The sequence below is a fragment of the Osmia bicornis genome, chromosome 6, assembly GCF_907164935.1.
Source record: "Osmia bicornis bicornis chromosome 6, iOsmBic2.1, whole genome shotgun sequence".
NCBI classification, from domain to species: Eukaryota; Metazoa; Arthropoda; class Insecta; order Hymenoptera; family Megachilidae; genus Osmia; species Osmia bicornis.
The window spans coordinates 3114679-3132062 of NC_060221.1; the positions used below are offsets into that span (position 1 = coordinate 3114679).

The window sequence follows — 17384 nt, forward strand, 5'->3', positions numbered from 1 at the left end:
TTGAGATCGCGACACCTGGCGATCTCATCCTCGAAACATCGCAAAGTATCGAATCTGTACCGATTATTATGAAAATATGACAAAGTTACTAATAAAGTTGAACAAACGATAACAACTTATTTTAATGATCATCCTATCTTCCATATTTTTTAATCATCCTATCAATAAACACCTTTGAACGAAAATCTAATTTCACCATGTGATTTATGTATCTATGGAAAATATCAAATGTAACTGTTGACCCAGTTTTATTTAATGTTAAGTTTTCGCATTGTATTTTGCAAAATAAAAGATGCTACATAACGATGACATAAGTTTGCACTTTGCTTTACGACGTTCAAAACTGTTATATAACCACATAGGTAGTTACCGAGCTCTAGCGTGAGAATTATGTTGCCTCTAAAGTAATCTTTCGAATAATCTTTCCTAACTATCTAAAGTTTTCTCTACAAAACTGAATTAAATTCTGGATGTGGAAAATTCATTCGACGAAATAATTAAATAACAATAATGATTACATTTATTTTTAATTTTGTCTAAGGTAATAAAACTTTGAATGGAAGTGTGTTATGTTTTTCTTAAAAAAATTAAAAGTATATAAAACATATGTGTTTTTTTTACTGAAACTGATAGATTAAATATATAGGTATAATAATACAATATAAAAAGGGTTATTTACCACTAATACTATAATAATTCTATTCTTTAACTAGTTTGGTATGATGTACCCTTCGCATTGTCAATAGTATTGATTTTCCTGAATGATAGAAAAAATTGGTTATTTGACAAAACTAAATAAATGTAATCAATCTTCAATAAAAGTGACCTTGAAATGTTTGAAAGTCCTCTACTTCCGGAGTACGTATGCACCGTTTGATGCACCATTCGAAGACATTTAAAGTTATAACTTGGCCCAGTTGCATGGAAGATTCTGTATACTAGACTGATATTGCAGTTGTTTTGGAATACATTCCCCTGATGAATAATACAACAAATAAATTAATAAAATCAAAATTTGAAATAACAGAATATTTTGTACGATATCCTGCAGATGTCGACACCTATCTGTGTTGTCTAACGAAATAATTAAGATACACTAAATGACATTTGAGGATCGAATCCAAGAACAGATTTATGTAAAATTTGCGTAGATTATCGAGATATTAATGTTGCTGTTTTTATAACTTATACTTTTTATTACCAAGTTTATTACCTATTTTTTTCGACTCGATATCACACGACATACATGTATATATACATGCCATAGTAACACAACGATGCAATATGAAAATGTGAAAACGGTTGTCGTTTTCGTTTCTTTCACACCTGATTCCACAATGATTAACAATGATTGTACATGTCAGTGAAACGATGTTTGTACTGACAAATGAAGTGAGACTCGATTCGTGCTATTGATTCGAAGATTAAAAGATATTATTCTGGCTTGTTGAAAAGCCAAACAGCTGAAATGGAGTCGGCGGGACAAAATCAGGTGCAGAATGCTTTCAATAATACCGATGGTACCGAAAATAAAGGAAGGTGAGACTATGTGTTATTTAAGATTGCTCAAGTTATTTAGGCTTGCAATGCAATTTATGTAATTTGTAATTTTATAACATATTAGTCTGTTTTTAATCCTCTGACCAACTTGTTTTTGTTCTAGTTGTTTGTTACTCCGATATGCTAGTCAAAATTCCTTGGATGAAAGCTCACAAAAGCATATACCACGTGAAAGTGGAAGAGATAAACCACCGTATAGAAATCACCATCATACAAATAGGGCTTTTGATGTTATCAATGAAATGCGAAAGTATGCAATATAAACTGTTGCTCGTCGATAACTTCTTGTTTCATTTCAAAATGATATATATGTCTATCATGTAGATCCAAAACTGAGAAAATTATTTCATGGTCTCATTTTGGACTATTTAAGAAAATAGATTTAAGACTAATAGTGAATAATGTTATTATTTCTTAGGAAAAATTTATTATGCGATGTGATCTTGGTGGCAGATGGAGGTTTGGAAGTACCTGCGCATAAAATGGTTCTTGCTGCATGTAGCCCTTATTTTTATGCTATGTTTACAAGTTTTGAAGAACGAGACCAAGAAAGAATAACTCTGCAAGGTGTAGATTACTCTGCCCTTGAATTGTTAGTAGATTATGTATATTCTGCAGAAGTACATGTAACCGAAGATAATGTACAAGTGTTATTACCAGCTGCTAATCTTTTGCAACTAACCGATGTTCGTGATGCCTGTTGTGATTTCTTACAAGCTCAATTACATCCATCAAATTGTTTAGGAATTCGTGCATTTGCAGACCTTCATGGTTGTCTAGAATTACTATCACATGCAGACACTTATATTGAACAACATTTTTCGTAAGATTCAATAGTTTTCTCTCCTTTATCCAACTCAACCCATCAATTTTCTGCTTTAATAGCAAACGTATTATTCTACGTACAGGGAAGTAGTAGATGGCGAAGAATTTTTAACATTAGCACCGCAACAAGTCGCTAAATTGATTTGCAGCGATCGTTTGATGGTACCGTCAGAAGAGAAAGTATTCGAATGTGTGATATCATGGGTACACAATGATTTGGATAAAAGACAAGCTCATTTAGCTCAATTAATGGAACATGTACGTTTACCTTTGTTATCCCAAGAATACCTAGTACAACGGGTAGAAGAAGAACCACTACTTAAAGCAAATTTACAATGTAAATGATATATCTTTGTATACAAGGCACTTATATTGCTACAATTTAATGTAACAAAATTAAAAAGAAACGTTCCCATTTTACACAGGTAAGGATTTCTTAATCGAAGCTTTGAAGTATCATTTGCTCAAAGGAGAACAAAAATCGTTATTTAAAACGCCTCGCACAAAACCAAGACAACCAAGAGGTTTACCAAAGGTATTATTAGTGGTTGGTGGACAAGCTCCAAAAGCGATTAGAAGCGTTGAATGTTATGATTTTAAGGAAGAAAAATGGTATCAGGTATCTGAATTGCCTACACGTCGTTGTAGAGCCGGTGAGTTGTATTCAAAAATTCAACTTGTTAAGCGCATTGTAATTTTTTATGCACCCTTATGTGATTTCTGATACACAGGTTTATCCGTCCTTGGTGGTCGCGTTTATGCCGTCGGTGGATTTAATGGGTCTCTTAGAGTACGAACAGTTGACATATATGATGCAGCTACAGATCAGTGGTCGCCTTGTCCAGAAATGGAAGCAAGAAGATCAACCCTTGGTGTTGCAGTTCTTGGAAATTGCATTTATGCTGTACTTAGTTTATTTTTTTCATTTCACATGATATATGTTGTATTATAAGTATTATTAGATTTAACTCTATACTGCATACACATATACATGTGTGCTTAGTACATATCATTTCTTCTATTCTATACGCATAGAATATTTTCAACTTTCTCCAAACGTCTCTTTGTTATGAGATACTTGTGTTAAAACAACAGGTGGGTGGATTTGACGGTTCGACTGGTCTAAATTCCGCGGAGGTATACGATCCGAGGACCCACGAATGGAGATTAATTGCACCAATGTCGACACGTAGAAGTAGCGTCGGCGTGGGTGTTGTTAAAGGATTATTATATGCTGTAAGTTCCATAAAGGATCATAAAATTTGGCAAAGTTCATTCTGAACTTTTATAGTCTATATAACCGTAACCACACTTTAGGTCGGTGGTTACGATGGAGCATCCAGGCAATGTCTTTCCAGCGTTGAATGCTACAATCCAGAAAAAGATCAGTGGAAACCGGTGCCTGATATGTCTGCGCGTCGTAGCGGAGCCGGTGTTGGAGTGTTAGATGGAATTTTATACGCTGTAGGAGGACACGATGGTCCGTTGGTTAGAAAAAGCGTAGAAGCTTTCAATCCAGATACCAATCAATGGACTCCAGTTAGTGACATGGCTCTTTGTCGTAGGAATGCCGGTAAATGATATATTATATCTTCATTTTTTCTTTGTCTGATAATTTCACGAATCAGTTCTGATAAAGATGAATAATTTTATTTTCCAGGTGTCGTCGCGCTCAATGGTCTTTTGTATGTAGTGGGTGGTGACGATGGTTCATCGAGTCTAGCATCCGTTGAAGTATATTCCCCAAGAACCGATACTTGGACAACTCTTCAAACTTGTATGGGAATTGGTCGTAGTTACGCCGGTGTGGCGATAATCGACAAACCAATGCCGTCTACGACATCGATGTGAGGGTTACAACCCGCTGGGCATACGATGGAGCAGAACTCGGACCCGGGTGCCGAAATATCGGATCAATCACGGGAAGCCGGGCCCAGCGGTGTGCAAATCCAGAACGTTGATCAGAATGTACTTCATCAGTATCCGGGTCACAATTGTCGAGGACCGCGTTGTGTATGCCAAAGATATGAGAATGGTGAAGTGGCAGCCGCGATCATGAATCAAAATCGGAATAACAACCAGGATGATAATTATCAGAATACAGGTCGCGGTTTGCGTAACTTCCAAAATCGTTCCGGTGGTTCGGCACAAATGCATTCAAATCATAACCCGGGTTATCAGAATCCAATGGAGTTAATTCATAACTATAACCGTAATCGACAACAACAAGAACCGGAAGAGAATATTTACGAGAGACTGGACAATGACGACGACGATGAAAATGACGAGAATAACAGGGAAGTTGTTCGCAATGAACCTGCGGCTCAAAATAATCACGACAATGTAGACGATCATACGTACGAGAGAATAGATGATCGGTATTCCTGCAGCGGTAGAACATACGCTCGTTGTTATAAATACCATGTTTTAAATCCTTATACCGTTCCCCCCAATTTTTTAAATGACATTGAATCTAGAAATCAATACGATCAGTCCAGACAATTGTATCTAGATTCATCGCGACTTTCTAGCCAGTTTTGTCAGAATCGATTAGACAGGCTGGGACGAAATTGTTTTTCTACCGAAAACATTGCTTACGCATCGACTGGACGTGCCATTTATCCACTTGGTTACAATTTTATGCGTTTATTTTGTAAACACTTGGATGCAAGATATTTGTGTCACCACTGTCATAATCTGCACAATCGATTACGGTATCAGGATGGACTGTCGAGTAATTCTAGACAGTACATCTATCAATTGCCAAGAAAGGTACCATTTTGTCGCGGAGAATATTCATACGTAAAGTTACCTGTTACATCATCCTGTCGTCCAGCGGAATCATTGAGAATGGAGTGTCTTTGTAGAATTCCAAATTGCTCTTGTAGATGTAAAGTTTTACCAAACTGTAACTCTACTGTACAAATCAACAGGTATCTTGATTGCGTTGGAAGAGGTGGTCCATCGGTGAATAATCCAATGTATGCCACAGTTCATATCGGTCGATCTTGTGTTTCGACTCTTGGAAACACAGTCGCTGGAGGAAATTCATCCATCGGTGCAGATTCCGGTGCTTCGACCTCAAGTGCACCGGCACCAACATCTACGGTCAACGAACCCAGTACATCGTCAAATGGCAGACAAATTTTTTCACCAAATAATCCTTCCACCTCGCAAGTCTCTGCTTGTTCTTCGAATCGTTTAATGGAACGTCAACACACTTGTGACGATTCCTGTATTAGAAATCAAAGTGGAAACGTTGCTGGTATTTGTCAATTTCTTGGTAGATGCGACAAAGCCGAATGTAATCACAGTAGATTATCTGTACATTGGTGGTTGGTGAACAGATGGTTACCACCTTGGAACCCTAATAATTTTGATAGAAACATAGACAGTGTTCCATCTGTGGAAGAAAGTGATAGTGATGATACTTAAATTTAAAGAAAATTAATTCTCTGTAATATTTTTTATATATTTTATCGAGAAATGAAATTGCTATGTTTATTTTCGTGTAATTATTCGGTATTGATTTATCACAAGTATTTAGATACCAATACATAATATTCCTAAATCCAGACTGCTGAAGTACCACAGGACTCGGTATTCGAGTTCCTGTATTTTCTATCAGTACCCTAATTTATTTGAAAGTTTCCAAAAATATTTATAGAAACCGTTTATGCATGTATTGACAATAAGATCGCTTTGTATATTAATCCGATACTTTAGAATACTCATACTAAAATACACTTCAAATATGGTGTTTAAAAGTATGAATGTGAAAATAATAATCAAAATTTCAGTTCATCCATTCAACTATAGATAAGCTAACGATTTTTTAATTTTTTTTATAACATTTTTTCATTATTTTAATATATAGATATTTTAGAGAAAACTTATAAATCATATTGCGTTAATCTCATCGATAGAAAAAAAAGTTGTGTGTTCTATTCCATACATACGTAAGGATATAAGAGTCAATTTCATGTATGTACCTTTTTCGGGCATCGTTGTTGAGCCAAAGAGAGAGTGCTTTTATCATATTTTTATAATTTTAGTAATAAAGATACCTCGACGGTAAAAAAAAACACATGCATTCTTTCGAAAACTAGTTGCATAAAAAAAAAAGATTAAAAAATATTGTTTGTAAATTTAGAAATCGTTTTAAATTTAGTGCTTCGAATTAACATAAAAAATAAAAAAGAAATGTTAAGATACACTTGTTTAACTTAACGATCATTGTAAATATAAACTTGTAGAATTATATTAGTATTTGTAAGCAATAACTTTGAAGAATTTATGGTGTTTCTTCATAAACATGTAATTTATGTTTTGAAAAAACAGAGTCCATATGTACTGTATCATATAGACTATTGTATATTAGTCAGTATTAAGTTGTCCTTGTAAAGATAATTTTTTTTTTGTCTTTTCGAATAAAATGCATTGAAAATTGAATTTGAGATTAATTTAACTTGAAATGCGCACAGTAAATTGAAATAAAATATTAAATACGTGTAAGGACAACTATAGACATATCCTTAGGTATGTTGTTATTTAAGATTAAAATTAAGATTGTCCCTTTAGAAAGTAAATTAGTTAGTATACACGACCGGACAAAATACAATTTTGCGCCTAATAAACTAGTAATAAATTTGAAGAGGACATGTTTTGGAATTAGTTTCTCAAACTATATAATATAATAATGAATTTGCCAAATGTATATTTATTTTTTGTATTTAGTAATTAATACTTATACTGTCACGACTGTTTCATTGAATAAAAGACGTTATCGTAGGAGAACAATTGTGTAAAAATTCGGGTAATAACTTGTACGCATTGTGACTAAAATATGTAAATTAATGGAAATAGGTGTACTATGTTGATACGAAACCCTAACACAATATATCCCGGAACGCTTTTGCAACAGTAAATGTTTCTACGATCAATATCCACATATGTAGTCAGTTTAAGAAAAGTTGATCACTCCCCCATGAGCGAAGGCTAACTGCTATCACTTTGGTGTTACAATGGTATCCTAATATCAAAGCATTGTTGCAGGGGCGGATCCAGAAGTCTTTTGTTTAAAAGAAGAGGAACGAAACAAAATATATTTTTAATTTTTCTTTTTCTTTTTACACGAGTTGAAATTATTATTCGGCAACGAGTGGATCGTTGGTGGTCGTCCTTTCTTTGCATATATACGACAAATATTTTTGCTTTGTCACACGGGTTCAACGTCGTAAATGCTTGAACGACGATAAACGCTATTGTGTTCCTGACACTATAGAGTACCAGTATCTTGTTGCAGAGACTTGGTACCATGAGTATTATTCAAGTATCACGGGTGTGGTCTTCATGGTCAAATGTGCTCAACAATTGTATTTTATTCGAATGGCTTAACCCTTTCGATACGGAGCAACAATTTCGTTAAATGAATAAATTCTCAAATAATTATCTGAGAATTTTTTTTATTAATCTTATTTGTGGTCGTTTCAAGTGATAAATACTTTTTATGTATCTCGTGTATGCACATTATATTCAAGGAGCTCTTTAAAGCAACGTGAAATTAAAGCAAAGAGAAAGGCTACGTTCACCTTTCCTTTGATACCCATTATATTTGCACTGTGGATGGTAATCGAATTTTATATTCCGATTTACATATAATATCCCAAAACATGTTATATGCACCAAACAACGATCAAATATCATGATTCATGATTCATGAACGAGATCGTTTGATATTTGTAGCAAAAAAGAAAGCACAACTATTCTACGTCAGAATTGTTAATTGATTATGATCGATGCTTGAAGTATGTGGGCGTTGGTCCTGTACTTGTCACCTTCAAATTCCTATCGGCCTCAAATCAATAAAAAGAAGAAGACAAAGTACGCGCCCATGGAACCGGAAATCCGGAATTTATGGTGTCGACTATCAGTGAATTAAACTCTCCCTTAGCAAAAATGTTATAATGACGTAAAATTTCACTATACTTGAAGCATCGAACATCATTGTTATACATTCATTGAAATAAATCAGCTAAAGATGACAAACGATTCGATACGGATTGAATAATAATTTTCTAGCTACTGTTGTAGTCGTGCATAACCATGAATCAGTAAATTGTCGTGCAAGTGCAATGTAAGTGACTGAGAAATTACGAAATCTAGCCACATATGTCATGTGTGTTCGAGTGCGTGTGCACCTTCCTTTTTTTCTTTTTGTTTTTTTTCTTTATTCTGTTTTAATGAGGCTGTGGTTCCGCTTACATTTATTATGTTTTGTAGACCGGTTAATTGTAGTGAGATAGGATAGTCTGTTGGGAAATTCCAAGACTTATAATATCGATGAATTGGTCAAGTTATTGATCACTTTATACTTTTAATTAATCCTTGATTCGATCTGCTTCTGGATCAAAAGTGTTAATTTTCTTCGAACATGCAAGGAGGTTGAAAATTGATCAGATTGAAAAACGATACAATATTCTCGAGTTTCTGGAATTTTGCCTGTCTCTTGGTATATCCGCGTAATACGCGTTGGAAAGTGGTCGCGATAATTCTCGGTCTTGTACAGAGGCTTCCTTCTTCCAAGGGTAAGGAAAGGTGGTTGCACGTGTCCCTCGAGTACTACGTTATATTGCAACCGTTTGTAACTCGCTCATTGTTGATTGCACAAGGAACCGAGCACGGTATACCTATCACGGGCCTTTGCACACCAGGCATCTGATCCCCTTCCAGTAATTTTTATCTTTTTCTTTTCTTCAGCAAAGTTATCCCGTCGCGTGTACCGATACGCTCGACAATTCTTTAACTTGATATTCCGCGTTACGGCTGATATCATTTTATTCGACCATTTTTATACTTCATCCATCCCATTAATAACTGACAATGAGATTAATAACAACGAAAATACAAGATATCTTGTTATCCGTCTGTAATGTGTTAAGTGCATCTAAAACAGCATCAAGAACGTGCATGCCGTATGAATCGACACACGCCAGTGAACCCGAAGAAAAGACTGACAATGAAAGGGGGTCAGATGTACGGCACACGCTCAACGTGGAATAATTTTGTGCTGTTTACTTCTTCAGCTTCCTATTACGAGTTCAATGAGCAATAATATCCGTAATAATACGGTAGAAAACCACGGTATGATTGTCACTTCGGTAAAATGAATACAAATATGAGATCATACGTTGATAAAATTAATTAATCATTATAAGTTAATAAGATCATTCGAATCTTTATCTATATTGGTAGTTAGGTATAGATAAAGTTAATTTAAAAGATCCTTATCTCATTCAATTAAATGCTTCTACCTAATTTATCAAAGGTATCCAATCTTATGTGACAAAAAATTATTCTTCAAATTCGTGTGACGTACGACTGGATGAATGTCCTAATCGATCGACAATTAATACATGCTCGAATAATACTGGTCATTTCCTCCGAGTTTTCTGTAACAGCATGCCTAAGGCGGTCAAAGTCCTTGCCGAGTAGGTGGGGCAGGAATTAGCCGGAAATTCTTCGATCATCGATTTCAATCGATATTTATTATACCTAATTTCCCCATTTTTTGACTGAAAGTACAGTGACGTATTTCTGGGGACGTGGACCCACCAAGTAAAAATATTAAATACCAAGTGTAATAAGATCCTTAAGATATTAAATACCGCAATAAAAATGAACGTTTGTAACGCGATACTTTTCACTTTTCTCTTGTTACATTTTTTTTTTAAATATTTCCTTCAATTATTATGGTGACGATAATCGGTAATCCCTACGCGTAATATTGAACACGATAAAATATCATAAATTAACATCCTTAAAGCATCTAGCGTTTCATGACATAATGTATTGTTTAATTCGTAAGAGAAATTAGATAACAGACGTATTGAACGTTGAAAGAACGCGTGTGTTATACCGTGACGAAGAAGGTGAACGTAGGTGGGCCTCCAGGAGATTCCGATACAGTTATACACCGTTCCACGTGCAAAGAAATGAAAGGTTCCGGAGCACGGTGCATCTAAGGATTCGAGAGGAGAAGGCACTTGGAAGAGGATAAAAATGTTTCTAAAAAGAGAGGAAATACAAGGATGAAAAAAGATAGATAGAATCCGTGGCAGGCACGTGATAGCACAGCAATAATTGCCCGTTGCGATACAGTTCAACTTCGTTGTGTCTCTATGCATATTTATCTCTATTGTATGCACAAAAGATCTGAACCATCAGACTAAATTGTTAGATGTGGATTTTAATAGCCTCTGAGTGTTTAAAAATAGAAAAGGAGTACATTCACGATGAAATCAGACTTTCTTTCGGGAAAATAGCGATACAAGGGAAGCAAGAATTCTCAAAATAAGGGTGAAAGTAGAAGAAGAAAAAAATGTTTATCATTTTGACTTAGGAAGAATCTAGGAGAAACCTACTTTATACTTTACACGAAATGGTATAAAAATAAATAAAAAGATGCTCCATTAAATGATCATCGAAGAGAAGAAGATGAAGCAATGATTGGAATCGAACGTATGGAACAGAGATACAAAAGAGAGAGATATCAAAGAGCGAAAGTGAAAGAAGGAGAAGCATGGCACGCTACTCTTCATGATCGACGAACACCTCTCTTTACCCCCATTTTGTATAGCCGGTTAAAATGCTTCTCTTTCAGTTGTCGCTCGCCAACGTAGCGTTTCGTACGGTTCTCTGCTGCTCGTGTTTCTTTCGTACACGAGTAAGCACGTGTTCCTCCACGAATTCTTATTTATTTTTCTTTTCTTTTTACGATTGTCTCATTAGTCCGACTCCATTCGAATCGAGTCATTACGTTTTCTGCTCATTTCCTCGTACGCTTTTGGTTCCAATTTTTTTCCATTCGAAAATTGTCGGACTGCTGAAAAGTGAAAGCGACGGAGAAGAAATTTTTGATTCGATACGTGTACAAACGTGCTTCCGCTAAATCTGATCCAGCCCTGCGGGAATCTTGACACGTTGAAAACTCAGGTAAGTTTTCGTTGAAATTTTATCCCAACACCTTCGCGGTCGCACGTTTCATCAAGTGTACTACTTTTCCTCTTTCAAATTCGACCACTATTTTACCATTTTTCCAAGTACGCGACAAAAGCCGTCAAAGTGTTAAATAAATTACTTGGAAGAAATCAGTGTTAGATATTTGAAAAATGAAGAAAATTTGTTTGTAACATTTCATCCAATTGCTAGGTTTGAATTTCAACATTCTAGAGTGATGGAATATTTCAGGTATTTGCCCGCGCGCGGCAAAGATCCACGTGAGAAATCGCGTAGAAAACGATTTTCATTAGATCTAACAATGATTTACTGGATCTACACGTGAATCATGTAAATTCGAACAAGTTTTGCTGCTCGTCACTTTCCCCCTTCGGATTACTTTCTTCGAAATTGAATATTCATACACATGCTTTCACCGAAAATATACCGTCTATATCCGTTATCCGTTAATACCGATAGTTTTGTCATCGATTTCTCACACTATCTATTTGAATAGTAAGTAAAAACAAAATTGTGTATTCCTGTACTTTCAACTAATTGCAGCACGTCTAATTTTCATTTCTTTGGCTAATTTAAACACGAATTAATAATTGGTTTTCAATGAGCAACCGATGGTATTGAAAAGTCTGTTAAACAAAGAATAAGGAACGTATCCCAGGGAACACCCACATACACCATGTCTATCTGAGAAACTTAGATAGTGGGGGTTTAAAATGCCATGGTCTTGCTCGCCAAACGTAATTCCCTATTACGACATAGACATTGCATGCATTAGAGTCATAGTATTTCGGCAAATTCTACTTAAAATGCACGACACGTATAATCGTTGTGTAAGTAGATCATAGTAATGTTTAACGTGAAACACATTTCTTCGATCACAAACGAAAAATATAATGAAATTTTATTTCTATTTACTTCTATGAAATTTAATAAAAATACTACACTATCAAGGAACTATTTTTTTTTATTATTTCAGATTTATTCGAGGGAGAAGAAAAAAAAGAAATAAAGAATGATTCAGGGATACTTAACGCGTCGATCATGTTGATTCATTGTAGAAGACGGAAACGAATTCCGGATGTTTCAGTGAAATTCAAACAAATTTAAAACATAGCGAGAGATACTATACTTTTCAGTACAATTAATCGAACTGCGAAATTAGAGTTTCTCGAATCATTTCATCCAGTGATACTATGAACGATAATCTGGAAGATACTGATTTTCTTATTTAATCATGATGTGTATAGTGATAAGAGGTGATTTTCTGCACGATCAAAATCACAGTCGACCAAGTTGAAAAATAGAACTTAAAGAGAATTTTTATTTACAACCGAGGAACGGGTTTGCGTTAATATTCTGAAAGAGCCAGCTTTATTCTACGGTAAGTCCAAATTAAATCCAAGTTCAACAATATCATTTATAAAAAGAAAAAATGTCACTGTAAACTTCGTTTTCCTTTCTCCGACCTCGCTATATATGTATTACGAAAGGAACAGAACAAAGTCATTGAACTATACGAAGGTTAGAAGGCTCCTTAAAAAACACTGATCTCTTTCCTTTTGTATTCTATTGTAGAATAAAAAAAAACGAAAAAAAAAACGGTAGAAATGTCGCTGGTCAACTTCACCTTGCCGTATCAGTCGGCAACGCCTACGCCATTCTTCTACGGTGGACAAAACGGAGGACAACCGACAGTGAACAACCTTCGTCTGAACGCCGTACTTCCGGTTGCGCCTGCTCCGAATTTTAATGAACAGGAGTCCTTTCAAAACGAACCGTACATACCGCCCGCTGCTTATCAACAGAAGCAACAGCAGCAGCAACAACAACAACAACAGCATAGACAACGTCAGACGATTTTAAACCGACAAGGAAGTTCAAATGCGTTCGTTGAACATTCGTCATTTTCCTCGACGCAGGACACGCGATACGCGAATTATAATCAAGACTTTAGAAGAACTCAACCTAGACAACCACAACAGCAACAACAGCAACAACAAATGAGACCACCACCGCCGCAAGTTCAAGCAGAGGATGACCAAGATAATTCGAGGACATCCAGAATGCCAGAACAAGAGGCTTATCCCGAGAGACCAAATGGGTAATTTTCATCATTTTATTTTTTATCTTTTAATGAAGATTCGAACCACCTTAAATTAATCTCACTGTGGATATTTAATTGAATAATTGCCAAATGGCATGGCTAGGGTCCGCGTGTTCGCCAAACACGTGAGGTGAAAAATACCTCCCCTTGCGGGTGTAAAAAAGTAGTGTAGCATGATAAGCAAATTTCTCGTCGAGCAACGTTAGCGAACGTGTTAATTAATGTAACTAGCGTTGGCAGTAATTTTCCTTTAATTCGAATGAAACGAAAGGTTACGATCGTCGCGCATGACTTTGATAACGAGCGAGTTTAAGTATCTCGAATTTATTATGTTACGCGTTATAAATTTTTATCGTTTTTTCACGTCGACTAATTAGCTGGTAGTAAGTTATTTAACTCGCTCCGTAAGATGTTATCGTTTTGAAAGAAACGGCGAAAGCAGTTCGTCCGGTAACGTTAATTGCGCTCACAATTATTTATGTAACGATCAGCTGTACGGTTTCTTGTTACGTGCCACGCATTCCTAATGAACCTTCTGACGAATATCTGACGTATTTATCTGCAAATTCCCATTCCTATGAATGGACAATTATGTCATCGATCCATACAATACTGCTTCTTTCATCACGTACTTCTTCCAAACATGTATCATTAACGTGGTACCAACCGTGTATGGTATACTCTCTCTCTCTCCTTTTTTTTTTCTTTTTATCAAAACGATCGGTAGTTATTACAGAAGTACCATATTTAACGTCCCCCGAGATACACGTCAATAGCACATCACTCTTGATACCTTTTTATAATCATTAAACGTGAATTAAGTACTTGATACATATTGCCATTTCTTTCTGGATCGTGTACACCTCGGCAGGCACATCATTACGTAATTCGCTTTTAATTAGTGCAGAGAGTTACTTTGCTTTAACACGTTTGACACGTGTGACGACCGTAACTTTTCATTCGACACACTTCAAAACGGAAGTTGTATACTCCTTATTCGAAATATTATATCTCCGTTTTGTCGAAGGTACACGAGAGTGAACGGTGGGAATGGCCCAGGTACGAAAACCTCGGTCCACGCTATTTTAGATTACGACGATGATTTCGATGATTATTACGACGACGAAGAACCAGACATACCGAGGGACGCCCATGTCACACCCATTCAAGGACCAATTTTCGTGAAAAATGGTTCGGTTCCAGTAGTGCCATTATACTCTTATCCTCAGTTGAACAATGGAAGCTTCGTACAGATACCGGTAAGTTTGAAATATCTTTTAGTTCATGGAATTCTTCGAAAACACTGATGGTGTCACTTTTCGACTGTTCTATTTAGAAAGTGTACATACACGAATGTCAACTGTAGAATACGCAAGTAGATTTCGTCAAATTTAAGTACACATTGTGACATCAAGATCTCATTTACATCTCAGAACTTTCAACAATTCGAATAACTTAAATTTATTTCACACTTGGTCGAAAAAGTAATCACTGAACCACCCTGTATAATCATTGGCGTGACATTTCCCTGCTGCACCCATGACCCCGAATATCTTCCCTAGAATCTCGTAAACGTACGATCGGTTGGGTGCATGTACTTTACCTGCACCTGTCTAGATGTTTTTCCCTCGTATATACTTTTATCTTTCTAGCCGTTCATTTATTGTCAAGTCTCGCCGAGATATCACTGTTGAGGTCAACCAGTGTAGGCGCTTGTATTAAAACAGCAATTCCTTGAATTTGTTTATTGCTCAGCCATGAAGATACTTTTTGCTTCTCATTAACCGTATCGAAATCGGAAGCAATCTAGCCAATGTCCTCGGAGATCAGTGTTTCATAAAAAAAAGAAAGTCAAGGATAAGATACGATTAACCTTCCTCGTTCCTTACACGTTTCCATATGCTGTTTTCCTCAATTATTACCTCGATTTTACAAAAATTATTTTAATTGTACAAAAATGATTTTTGTCTGAAATTACACCGTAAAGATCACGTGTCGAAATGGCACTTACGAACGCTAGTGTAGAAGCTAATCTTCGCATTCAATTCACGCGAGGGATTGCAATTGACTCGCGTGGACACACGGCATGATTCATTTCTGGCGGGCAATGCACCGCGTTGCTCATGCATTTCTCGTTCGTACAAACGATCTCGAGTGACTCAAGCCACTGAATGACGCCTACTGACTTTTCAATGGAGACACCAGTAGAAGAAGATAATCGCGAACCCCTGTACGGCAGGGACGAGCATCAGGCCAATTTCTCAAATTACAATGCGGTGCATTGGAATTTATACAAATAAGAGGAAACATTGGACACCCATATTCGTCGTTTTGTGCCATTTTTGGCAATTTAATTAATGAAAATTATCAGATCTTCCAAGGTGCATCTACTTTGTTTCGACTTACGTGTTGGCTGTCACGTTCGTCTTCCTGCAAAATTGTAATCGTTTCCTCAATGGAAACGTCCTTGCGGTCGTTCGTAGGTGTTCATATTGCTAAAGTATGTCTTATACAGAGTGTTTCATTTGAATCTCTTCATGCAAATTGTTCTAAAGTTTTCACAGAATGATTTTTTGGAAAACGAATAATTGCATGGATAGAAATTAAAATGAAATTCACATTTTTTGTTACAGATTCTTTGGACTGCACTTTCTGTTGCTCTGGGCGTGGAATTAAGGGGCGATTTGGTACGTGGTGTGCCGTGTATTAAAAAATATCATCAGCTGTTCTGTCCAACTGCTGGAAATACATACCCAATGTAATCATTCAAACAGTATGATAATTGTAACAAAATAAAATGCAAAAACATTATTTATCAACCGCTATAAAATTCACTAGATGTTTTTGAATACAAATCTCTTTGTGGATTCTTTTTGAGGTAATTCAATTGACGTGACGAAATTGTTTTAGAGAACGGATAGAACGTTTTATCGACGAGAATAAAGCGTTAATGAAAAGAATGTACGGTGATTTTGAGATGAATTCTGGATATGGTGCGACGACGAAAGAACCAGGTCATCGAACGCTGAAAAGAAGAAAAAGCAGAGAAGCCACAAAACAGGACATTCCAGACGGTGGCCCCAGTTTTCGGGAGGATTTGGATAGAGAAATCCAGGCTAATGGCGACTCGTTTTTTGGCAACGTTCGAAGAACCAGGAATCCTAGACAGTCCTCTGAAAAAAATCGAAACGAAAGTGGAAGGTACACATTTTAAAATGATGAAGAAACCACTGATCCTGGTCCTTATCTAATTTCGCTAATGATTATTACACGATGTATCGTAAAGAAAAATAATAACGTTATACCATCCTTCAGGATCGATGCATGTGAATCTAAAGTAGAAATTGTGACACCGTATTGGGCCAGCAACAGTGCCGGAAAAGTTCGTGCCATTGTGAATACCCAGCACTTCGAACAAGCTATTCATCAAGAAGTTTGCTCGTAAGTATGCCTTCGATGGTCTATTAGTGAACAGGAAAAAAAGGGAAAATTTGTTTATTTTTATCCAGGAAAACTAAGACAAACCGTTGCACCGGAGACTGTGGCTGCGAGCAAAAATACAAGTGGCACAGACTGCTTGCATATGATCCTGATAATGACTGCAAAGGTATCTTTATGGACTGGTTTCTGTTTCCTTCGTGTTGTGTTTGCAGATGCGATCCACCTGGTCACAAATTCACTGCGTCAAACAATCGAAATTAAAATATCATTAAGCAGTCATTACTGTTCTTTTTTTTTTTTATTCATTTGAAATGTTAGAATTGCATTACCATTATTGACATTACTGTTTTTGTAAAATAAAGATTATCGATTGCGTATACCACTGTTAATTGAGATAATAGACCAGCAATCTGAAATTATTTTATCATTTCTTTTT

General features: G+C 36.0%; 3 protein-coding genes across 4 annotated transcripts; 2 read left to right on the plus strand and 1 right to left on the minus strand.

Moving 5' to 3' along the window:
* The first annotated feature begins 1055 nt into the window (after positions 1–1055).
* LOC114879903 (ring canal kelch homolog) lies at positions 1056–4236 on the plus strand. Its single transcript, XM_029195300.2, has 9 exons — positions 1056–1539; positions 1664–1810; positions 1979–2383; positions 2469–2722; positions 2811–3038; positions 3117–3289; positions 3481–3621; positions 3703–3958; positions 4046–4236. Exons 1-9 carry the CDS (start codon positions 1469–1471, stop codon positions 4234–4236), a joined length of 1866 nt encoding a protein of 621 aa, XP_029051133.1. The 5' UTR covers positions 1056–1468.
* Positions 4237–4260: 24 nt separating this feature from the next.
* LOC114879894 (protein spaetzle 3-like) lies at positions 4261–17323 on the plus strand. Of its 2 annotated transcripts, XM_029195265.2 has the most exons (8): positions 10133–11379; positions 12380–12784; positions 12979–13504; positions 14535–14766; positions 16141–16265; positions 16418–16708; positions 16823–16948; positions 17017–17323. In XM_029195265.2, the coding sequence occupies exons 3-8, from the start codon at positions 13011–13013 to the stop codon at positions 17207–17209; spliced, it is 1461 nt and encodes a 486-aa protein (XP_029051098.2). In that variant the 5' UTR covers positions 10133–11379; positions 12380–12784; positions 12979–13010; the 3' UTR covers positions 17210–17323. The 2 variants fall into 2 exon arrangements, 1 of the variants encoding a protein (XP_029051098.2); XR_003789999.2 differs by lacking the exons at positions 12979–13504; positions 14535–14766; positions 16141–16265; ... (1 more) ...; positions 16823–16948; positions 17017–17323 and having other exon boundaries at positions 4261–11379.
* On the minus strand, positions 8150–9220 carry LOC114879890. Its single transcript, XM_046286015.1, is given in 4 exon segments — positions 8150–8209; positions 8212–8232; positions 8850–9062; positions 9065–9220. Coding segments are annotated over 4 exon segments (447 nt in total). The 3' UTR covers positions 8150–8152.
* Positions 17324–17384: the final 61 nt, after the last annotated feature.